Here is a 10,913-nt window from a genome sequence, read left to right as displayed (position 1 = left end):
GTCACCCGGGCTGGAGTGCTCTGTTGCCCAGGCTGGAGTGAATGGCATGATCTCGGGCCACTGCAACCTTTGCCTCCTGGGTTCAAGTGATTCTGCTGTCAGCCTCCCGATTAGCTGGGATTACAGGCATGCACCACTATACCTGGCTAATTTTTGTATTTTTAGTAGACAGGGTTTCACCATGTTGGCCAGGTTGGTCTTGAACTCCTGACCTCATGCAATCCTGCTTGCCTTGGCCTCCCAAAGTGCTGGGATTACAGGTGTGAGCCACCATGCTTGGCTTTTTGTGACTTTTTTTTTTTTTTTTTGAGACATAGTCTCACTCTGTTGCCCAGGCTGGAGTGCAGTGGTGTGATTTCGGCTCACTGTAACTTCTGTCTCTTGATAGTCCATGGGTTCAAGTGATTCTCCTGCCTCAGCCTCCTAAGTAGCTGGGATTATAGGGGCCCGCCACCACACTCAGCTCATTTTTTTTAATTTTATTTTAGTAGAGACAGGATTTCACCATGTTGGCCAGGATGGTCTCAATCTCCTGACCTAGTGATCCATCTGCCTTGGCCTCCTAAAGTGCTGGGATTACAAGTGTGAGCCACCGTGCCCAGACTTTGTTTTTTTTTTTTTTTTTTTTTTTTTTTTTTTTGAGATGGAGTGTTGCTTTGTCACCCAGGCTGGAGTGCAGTGGCATGATCTCAGCTCAGTGCAGCCTTTACCTCCTGGGTTCAAGTGATTCTCCTGCCCCAGGCTCCTGAGTATCTGGGATTATAGGCACACGCCACCACAACTGGTTAATATTTGAATTTTTAGTAGAGAGGGTTTTACCATGTTTGCCAGACTGGTCTCGAACTGCTGACCTTGTGATCCGCTGGCTTCGGCCTCCCAGAGTGTTGAGATTACAGGCATCAGCCGCTGCACCCGGCCAGCTACACCAATTTAACATGCCCACCAGCAGTTTCAAGTTGTCCATATCTTCATCAATAGTTGTTATTGGCCGGGCGCGGTGGGTCACGCCTGTAATCCCAGCACTTTGGGAGGCTGAGGCGGGTGGATCACGAGGTCAAGAGATCGAGACCATCCTGGTCAACATGGTGAAACCCCGTCTCTACTAAAAATACAAAAATTAGCTGGGCATGGTGGCGTGTGCCTGTAATCCCAGCTACTCAGGAGGCTGAGGCAGGAGAATTACGTGAATCCAGGAGGCGGAGGCTGCGGTGAGCCAAGATCGCGCCATTGCACTCCAGCCTGGGTAACGAGAGCGAAACTCCGTCTCAAAAAAAAAAAAAAAAAATAGTTGTTATTGTCTATCTGTTTTAGTTAGAGCCTTTTAGGTATAAAGTGGCTTTGATTTGAATTTCCTTTATGACTAGTGATAATGAGCAACTTTTTATGTGCTTCTTGGCCATTTACGTATATTCTTTCTTTTGGGAGATGGAGTTTCACTCTTGTTGCCCAGGCTGTAGTGCAGTGGGTGATCTCGGCTCACTGCAACCCCTACCTCCTGGATTTAAGCAGTTCTTCTGTCTCAGCCTCTCAAGTAGCTGAGATTACGGGTGCCCACCATCACCATACTCAGCTAATTTCGTTATTTTTAGTAGAGACAGGGTTTCACCATGTTGGTAAGGCTGGTCTCAAACTCCTTACCTCAGGTGATTTGCCCACCTTCACCTCCCACAGAACTGGGATTACAGGTGTGAGCCGCCCTGTCTGGCCACATTTGCATATATTCTTTGAATAAATGTTTATTCACATCCTTTCCCATTTTTTTGTGTGCATGGTATGAGGAAGAGATCCACCTTCACTTTTTTGCATATGGATATGCAGTTGTTTCAGTATCATCTTTGGTTGTCTTTTGTCATGTGTTTGCTGTTATTAGATAGAAAGAGACCCTCATTCTCATTTTCTGACGCTTTTTTTTTTTAAAGTGACAAGTCACCCAGGCTGGAATACAGTGAGGTAATCATACCTCACTGCGATCTCCGCCTCCTGGGCTCAAGTGATTCTCTCACCTCAGCTTTTTGAGTAGCTGGGACCACAGATGCATGCCACCACGCCAGCTAACTTTTGTATTTTTGTGGAGATGGGGTTTCCCCATGTTGCACAGGCTGGTCTCAATTTCCTGGGCTCAAGCAATCCATCTGCCTTTACCTTCCAAAATGCTGGGATTACAGGCATGAGCCACTGTGCCTGGCTTCATTTTCTGCCTTCTTGTTTTCTACCTTTCTAATTCCTACCTGTGGTTAAGGTAATTTATATATGTGTCTGATGGTAAACTCTTGTTTTTAAAAAATTGCATACTATATATTACATCTTTTCATGCTGTTTTGCTCACATAACAATAACAATAACAACAGTAATAAGGCAGTAACTTCATCATTATCAGAAATGTGTCATCTAGGTTATGGTAATACTGCTCAGATTAAATTACTGGGATTCTGTTTATTTAAATGTCTTTCCCATTAAAACAAACATATGTTAAGTAAGCACTCTGAAGCAGCGGTCTCCAACCTTTTTTTGGCACCAGGACTTGTTTTGCAGAAGACAATTTTTCCGTAGATGTCGATGGGGGGCGATTTGGGATGAAACAGTTTGACCTCAGATCATCAGGCATTAGATTCTTTTTTTTGTTGTTTTTAAGGCATAAGCTTGCTCTGTCATCCAGGCTGTGATGCAGTGGCACTATTTCTGCTCACTGCAACTTCCGCCTTCTGGGTTTAAGCTATTCTCCTGCCTCAGCCACCCAAATAACTGGGATTATAGACACCCACCACCAGGTCCAGCTAATTTTTTGTAGTTTTAGTAGAGATGGGGTTTCATCATGTTGGCCGGGTTGGTCTTGAACTCCTCAGCCTCCCAAAGTACAGGGATTACAGGCATGAGCCACTGCGCCTGGCCAGGCATTAGATTCTAATAAGGAGCATGCAGCCTAGTTCCCTCACGTGTGCAGTTCACAATAGAGTTTTTGCTCCTACAAGACTCTAATGCCACTGATGCTCTGATAGGAGGTGGAGCTCTGGTGGTAATGTTCGCTTGCCACATACCTCTGTGCTGTGCGATTCCAACCACGGACCAGTACCAGTTCTTGGGCTCGGGACTGGGGAGGCTGGGTGTGGTGGCTCATGCCTGTAATCCTAGCACTTTGGGAGGCCAGGGCCGGCAGATCACCTGAGGTCAGGATTTCGAGACCAGGCTGGCCAACATGGTGGAACCATCTCTACTAAAAATACAAAAATTAGCTGGGTGTGGTGGTAGGCACCTGTAACCCCAACTACTTCAACCCAGGAGGCAGACATTGCAGTGAGCCGAGACTGCACCATATCACTCTAGCCTGGGCAACAAAAGCGAAACTCGGTCTCAAAAAAGTTTTTAAAAATGGCTGGGTGTGGTGGTTCACGTCTGTAATCCCAGCAGTTTGGGAGGCCAAGGTGGGCAGATCACGAGGTCAAGAGATCGAGACCATCCTGGCCAACATGATAAAACCCATCTCTACTAAAAATACAAAAATTAGCTGGTTGTGGTGGTGGGCAGCTGTAATCCCAGCTACTTGGGAGGCTGAGGCAGAATTGCTTGAACCTGGGAGGCAGAGGTTGTGGTGAGCTAAGATCTTGCCACTGCACTCCAGCCTGGTGACAGAGCAAGACTCCATCTCAAAAAAAAAAAAAAGCTGGGTGTGGTGGTGCACCTGTAGTCCTGTTTAACAGGCTGAGGTGGGAGGACCACTTGAGTTTGAAGTTAGAATGTGCCATTATCTTACCACAGTGCTCTAGCCTGGGCAACAAAGCAAGACCCTGTCTTTAGGAAAAAGAGACCGTGTGCAGTGGCTCACGCCTGTAATCCCAACACTTTGAGAGGCCAAGGTGGGTGGATCATCTCAGTCAGGAGTTCAAGACCAGCCTGGCTAAATGACAAAACCCCTTCTCTACTGAAAATACAAAAATTAGCTGGGCGTGGTGGTGGACTCCTGTAATCCTAGCTACTGGAGATGCTGAGGCAGGACAATCGCTTGGACCTGGGAGATGGAGGTTGCAGTGAGCCGAGATCGCATCATTGCACTCCAGCCTAGGTGACAAGAGTGAAACTCTGTTTCAAAAAACAATAAAAAACAAAAGGCTGGCTGTGGTGGTTTACGCCTGTAATCCCAGCACTTTTGGGAGGCCGAGGCGGGTGGATCATTTGAGGTCAAGAGTTCAAGATAAGCCTGGTCAACATGGCAAAACCCCGTCTCCACTAAAAATACAAAAATTAGCTGGATGTGGTGGTGCGTCTGTAATCCCAGATAATTCGGGAGGCTGACATTTCAAGAATTACTTGAACCTGGGAGGCGGCGGTTGTAGTGAGCTGAGATCATGCCACTGCATTCCAGCCTGGGTGACAGAGTGAGGGATCGTCTCAAAAAAAAAAAAAAAAAGTTTTGATACTTCCTTTTTGGACCCCAGTATGTCTGTAATCCCAGCTACTTGGGAGGCTGAGGCAGGAGAATTGCTTGAGAACCCAGGAGGCAAGGTTGCAGTGAGCTGAAATCGTGCGACTGCATTCCAGCCTGGGCAACAGAGCAAGAGTCCATCTCAAAAAAATTAAGAAGCCAGGCGCAGTGGTTCATGCTTGTAATCCCAGCACTTTGGGAGGCCCAGGCGGACAGATCACAAAGTCGAGAGTTTGAGACCAGCCTGTCCAACATAGTGAAACCCTGTTTCTACTAAAAATACAAAAAAATTAGCTGGGTGTGGTGGCATGAGTCTGCAGTCCCAGTTACTCAGGAGGCTGAGGTGGGAGAATTGCTTGATCCCAGGAGTCAGAGGTTGCAGTGAGCCAAGACTGCGCCATTCCACTCCAGCCTGTGTGACAGAGTAAGACTTCGTCTCAAAAAAGGCTGGAGTGCAACAGCGCGATCTCCCCTCACTGCAACCGCTGCTTCTCTGGATCAAGCAATTCTGCCTCAGCCTCCTGAGTAGCTGGTATTATAGTGCAAGCCACCATACCTAGCTAACTTTTTTGTATTTTCAGTAGAGACGGGGTTTTACCATGTTGGTCAGGCTGGTCTTGAACTCCTGATCTTGTGATCCACCGACCTTGGCCTCCCAAAGTGCTGGGATTACAGGCATGAGCCACCACTCCCAGCCCGCATTTTCTTACTAGACCCCAGCTTGTCTGTAATCTCAGCTATATGGGAGGCTGAGGCAGGAGAATCGCTAGAACTCGGGAGGTGGAGGTTGCAGCGAGCTGAGATCACGCCACTGCATTCCAGCCTGGGCAACAGAGCAAGTCTGTCTCAAAAAAACAACAAAAGTTTTTATATTTCCTTTTTAGACCCCAGTTAATCATTGTGCTTTCTCTCTGTGGTGGATATATGTCAATGTGATTGTAATGTGATGCTGGATAATTCTGCGTTTAGTTTTGCATATTGTGGCCTCCTCAAAAGCCTTGAGTGTGCCAGTGTTTTCTCACATTGCGCAGGGCCATTGTGTGGGATCTTTCTTTTCTTGGGTGCTGAACTTTCAGTGATGCCTGGTTCACTCACTGATGAATCTTGTCGCTTACAGGTCCAGGTGCAGGTACAGCAGTCTCCGCAACAGGTCTCGGCTCAGCAGCTCTCCCCACAACTCACTGTTCACCAGCCTACTGAGCAACCCATCCAGGTCCAGGTGCAGATCCAAGGCCAGGCACCACAGTCAGCAGCCCCCTCCATTCAGACCCCGTCTCTGCAGAGTCCCAGTCCCTCGCAGCTGCAAGCAGCTCAGATCCAGGTGCAGCACGTGCAAGCGGCCCAGCAGATCCAGGCTGCAGAAATCCCGGAGGAGCACATCCCACATCAGCAAATCCAGGCTCAGCTGGTGGCTGGCCAGTCTCTTGCTGGTGGTCAGCAGATCCAAATCCAGACCGTGGGTGCCCTTTCCCCACCACCATCCCAGCAGGGCTCACCCCGGGAAGGGGAGCGGCGGGTTGGCACAGCCAGTGTCCTCCAGCCAGTGAAGAAGCGCAAAGTGGACATGCCCATCACTGTGTCCTACGCCATCTCAGGGCAGCCGGTGGCTACCGTGCTGGCCATTCCACAGGGCCAGCAGCAGAGTTATGTGTCTTTGAGGCCAGACTTGCTGACAGTAGACAGTGCCCACCTGTACAGTGCCACTGGGACCATTACTAGCCCTACAGGAGAAACCTGGACCATCCCTGTTTATTCTGCCCAGCCCCGGGGGGACCCTCAGCAGCAGAGCATTACCCACATTGCCATTCCCCAGGAAGCCTACAACGCAGTTCATGTCAGTGGCTCACCCACGGCCCTGGCAGCTGTAAAGCTGGAGGATGACAAGGAGAAGATGGTGGGCACCACATCTGTAGTAAAAAACTCCCATGAAGAGGTAGTGCAGACCCTTGCAAACTCTCTCTTTCCAGCACAGTTCATGAATGGCAACATCCACATTCCAGTGGCTGTGCAGGCTGTGGCAGGCACGTACCAGAATACGGCTCAAACTGTCCATATATGGGACCCCCAACAGCAGCCGCAGCAGCAAACTCCCCAGGAACAGACGCCACCACCCCAGCAACAGCAGCAGCAGCTCCAAGTTACTTGTTCAGTAAGTGAAGACTTAACCAGGAGGACAGGCAGTCTGTTCCCTCAGGGCCCAGTTCAGCACAGAGCTTGCCTGGTAACCTCTGGCTTATTTACTGCTATTAGTTTTACAGTGATACAGTATTTAGTATTTGGGAGAAGAGGGTAAGAAACAGCATGTGAGGCTATGCAACAGGAGAAAGGTTTGTCCTGGTACCTGGAGGTAAATGAGATGGCCAGGAATTGCTTTGGAGTTTTGGGGAGGTTTGGGGTTTAGGTATTATGGACACTTCTTTAGTTTTTTTCTCAGGAAGAGTAAAGTTACAGGTATAGATGAATGGGACACCCCAAGTGTGTCCCAGGAGCTGCTTCCTTGTATCATAAGTAAATGGTTCTAGCAAAACACTTGTAGTTTATCACATAGATTACAAACTCATCATTGGAGAAGCTGTGAGATTGTTTATTCTGTTTTTCATCTTTGGACCCACAGCGTGGGTGAATTAGAAAATCTGAAATACCTCTTAATGAGCCTGTTAAAAGTGATCACCGTTGGGAGTCTTGAATATGCCACCTATGTGGTAGGACCTCCCGAGAGTGTTATTGTGTTGCTTGAAAATGGGCCAGGCACAGTGGCTCACACATGTAATCCTAGCACTTTGGGAGGCTGAGGTGGGCAAATCACCTGAGGTCAGGAGTTTGAGACCATCTTGGTCAACATGGTCAAACCCCATCTTTTCTAAAAATATAAAAATTAGCTGGGTGTGGTGGCATGCGCCTGTAATCCCAGCTACTCAGGAGGCTGAAACAGGAGAATTGCTTCAACCCGGGAGACGGAGATTGTGATGAGCCGAGGTTGGGGTGAGCCAAGATCGCACCACTGCACTCCAAACTGGGGCAACAGAGCAAGATTCTGTCTCAAAACAAAAACTATTAGTGTTGGGTTCTGTGGCAGTTGCCTATAATCCCAGCAGTTTGGGAGGCTAAGGTGGGAGGATTGCTTTAGCCCAGGAGTTTGAGACCAGCCTAGGTAATATAGGGAGACCCTATCTCTACAAAAAATTAAAAAATGTACTCCAGTGTGGTGGCATACACCTGTGGTCCCAGCTTAGATGGGAGGATTGCTTGAGCCTGGGAGGTTGAGGCTGCTATGGTCATGCCACTGCATTTCAGCCTGGAGGAAAGAGTGAGACCTTGTCTAAAAAAAACAATTGGTGAAATATCTGGTCCCATTAGAGTGGGATATAGGTCCTTTGGTCTTATGGGACTGATGAAGGTGGTGTACCTCAGTGGGCAAAGGCTCCTGGGAATGCATGTGTGGGAGCTGGCACAAACAAGTTAGATAAGGGACTAAGAAACATGGGCTCTAAGTGATTAAGCAAAGGTTGACCAGGTGGTTTCATAGGGGCAACATTTTATTATCCTAGGTGATACTGTTAAGGACCTGCTAAATATCTAGCTGTTGGTCCTAGAAATAGAACAAGACGAGTTTTGCATCATACAGCTAAGAGTCTTATGAAAGTCAAAACTTACGATTTCTATTCCTTTAAATTATTTATAAGGCAGAATACTTAATGACATACAAAGACAAACTGGGAATTTAGCAACTCTAGGTTAAAAAGGAAACAGCAGTGTCTTTGTGAACAAAATGGGGTTTGAACTGTAGTTAATTTATTTTTGAGACAAGAGTGTGGCTTTGTTTCCCACGTGGGAGTGTGGTAGTGATCATAATTCATGTAGCCTCAAACTCCTGGGCTGATAAAATCCTCCCACCTCAACCTCCCAAGTAGCTGGGACTATAGGCACACACTACCACACTTGGGATCAGGGGGGGGGTGCTGTGTGTGTGTGTGTGTGTGTGTGTGTGTGTGTGTGGTATGTATATATATATTTGTAGAGACAGAGTCTCACTATGTTGCCCAGGTACACACTACCACACTTGGGTGTGTGTGTGCGTGCGTGTGTGTGTGTGTGTGTGTGTGTGTGTGTGTGTATATATATATATATTTGTAGAGTCTCACTATGTTGCCCAGGCTGGTCTTGATCTCCTGGCCTCATGTGATCCTCCTGCCTTGGCCTTTCAGAGTGCTGGGATTACAGACATGAGCCACTGCACCCTGCGTTGAACTGGTGAACTGTAGTTTATAGTTGAGATAAATAAAAGAATGGAACAGCATAATTATGAAACCAAGGATAGACAGAAGGGACATGACATGGCCTAAGGCAACGTGAGAAGGGAACTGTGGGAATGGAGTTAGTATGGGGGGGGGTGCTGGAATGAGATTGTTGTCTTCCCAAATTAGAGTTCAGTTTGATCTAATCTGTGGTAGGAAGTCTGGAATTACCTAGATTTATGGTAATAGGAGGAATCAAGTAGCTGTGTGTAGAATTGACTCCGTATAGGAGAAACCAGCCAGTAGATATGTAATGGGTTCTCTATGCTCAGCTTTTGTTCAAAGAAATGGAGCCCGTTAGGCCTCCCCTAGCTCTTCTGGGCCTGATTGTCCAATTGCAAGTCAGGGCCTCATTTAGTACTTAATGGTCTCTGTTTATAATTTACATGTCTGGGTCCTCTAACAGAAGATCCTTTATGGACTTCATTTTAGTAGGCCAGTGTTCTTCATAGGCTGTATCTGATTTGGGAAAGTCTTATAATGATTAACATGAAGTATTATTACCAGAAATGGAAACATTGGGGAGGATCTCAATTTTCCGTCCCAAGGGAAAGATGAGTTTGTCTATATATACCGCAAACATCCCTCTGCCCTCCTGTGCAGACTCTATGCTAGGATCTGGGGAAAAGAGATGAATAAGACAGTCCACCCTTGGACCACTTTATGGTCACATGGGGAAGACAGTCGAGTTGAACCCTAAGGGGAGCTGGAGACAAAATGTGTGTTCCTTCATCTGTCACAGGTTGGAGAGGACCATACCTTTTATAAAAGCTCTCATAGGTCCTATCTTTAAACCAGATTTATGGTGAAATCTCACTTCCTCATACCCACCTCCATCTATTGCCCCATTTCTTTGTTCTACTTTATTCCCAGAACTCTCAAAAAGTATTATCTACACAAGCTGGGCTCCATGTGCTATAAAATTTTCCTTCCCTTTTCTTTTTCTTTTTTTTTTTTTTAAATGGAGTCTTGCTCTGTCACCCAGGCTGGAGTGCAGTGGCGCAGTCTTGGCTCACTGCATCCTCCGCCTCCCAGGTTCAAGCAGTTCTTTTGCGTTAGCCTCCCTAGTAGCTGAGACTACAGGTGCGCATCACCATGCCCGGCTCATTTTTGTATTTTTTTTAGTAGAGATAGGGTTTCATCATATTGGTCAGGTTGATCTCAAACTCCTGACCTCAGGTGAGTCACCCACATCGGCCTCCCAAAGTACTGGGATTACAGGCATGAGCCATCGTACCCGGCCAAATTTTCCTTTCACCTCATGACTAAATCTGTTCTTGTCAAGGTCAGCAGTGACCCCTCCTTCCCCAGCCAGTTTAGACCAGCAGGTAGGTTTTTAACCTATAGCAACACACAACATAGCAGCCTGTTATTGATACTCTTTTCTTTAGACTTCCATGTTATTACACATTCCTGATTTTTCTCCTACCAATGTGATTCTTCTTTCTTCTCAGGAGCCTTACTGGTGCCTTCTCCTCCTCTCCCTGAATCGTACATGTTCATGTTCCTCAGGGTTCAGTACTTGGCTCTCTTCTCCCTAAGGGATTTCTTTCCATTGCCATGGTTTTCAGCATCCTCTAGATGATTCTTGCTGCTGCTGAAGATGATAATCACTGATACTATCCGCCAGTACTGTTCATGTTTAACATTTTCTTCTAATTTTCACATTAACCTTATGAAGGGTGTACTAATAGCTCCATTTTACAGATGAAGAAACTCAGAGATTAAGTGAGAAGGCCACAGACACACTTAAAAAGTGACAGAATTGGCTGGGTATGGTGGCTCACGCCTGTAGTCCCAGGACTTTGGGAGGCCGAGGCAGGCAGATCACAAGGTCAGGAGTTCAAGACCACACTGGCCATTATGGTGAAACCCTATCTCTACTAAGAAATACAAAAATTGCCGGGCGCGGTGGCTCAAGCCTGTAATCCCAGCACTTTGGGAGGCCGAGGCAGGTGGATCACGAGGTCAAGAGATCGAGACCATCCTGGTCAACATGGTGAAACCTCGTCTCTACTAAAAATACAAAACATTAGCTGGGCATGGTGGCACGTGCCTGTAATCCCAGCTACTCAGGAGGTTGAGGCAGGAGAATTGCCTGAACCCAGGAGGCGGAGGTTGCAGTGAGCCGAGATCATGCCATTGCACTCCAGCCTGGGTAACGAGCGAAACTCCATCTCAAAAAAAAAAAAAAAAGAAAA

The 10,913-nt window shown here is 47.2% G+C and overlaps 1 protein-coding gene across 7 annotated transcripts in view; it reads left to right on the top strand.

The window, feature by feature from the left end:
• QRICH1 (glutamine rich 1) overlaps nucleotides 1-10,913 on the top strand; it is a 62,940-nt gene that overhangs the window by 29,549 nt on the left and 22,478 nt on the right. For all 7 annotated transcript variants that reach the window (XM_032289792.1, XM_032289795.1, XM_032289791.1 and 4 more), the window contains one exon: nucleotides 5,535-6,566. In XM_032289792.1, the coding sequence (XP_032145683.1) occupies nucleotides 5,535-6,566 (1,032 nt within the window). The remainder of the gene's footprint in view (nucleotides 1-5,534; nucleotides 6,567-10,913) is intronic.

This window comes from Sapajus apella, unplaced genomic scaffold (genome assembly GCF_009761245.1).
Source record: "Sapajus apella isolate SASKATOON/1434 unplaced genomic scaffold, GSC_monkey_1.0 scaffold23, whole genome shotgun sequence".
NCBI classification, from domain to species: domain Eukaryota; kingdom Metazoa; phylum Chordata; class Mammalia; order Primates; family Cebidae; genus Sapajus; species Sapajus apella.
This window is presented reverse-complemented; position numbering and strand designations above follow the sequence as displayed.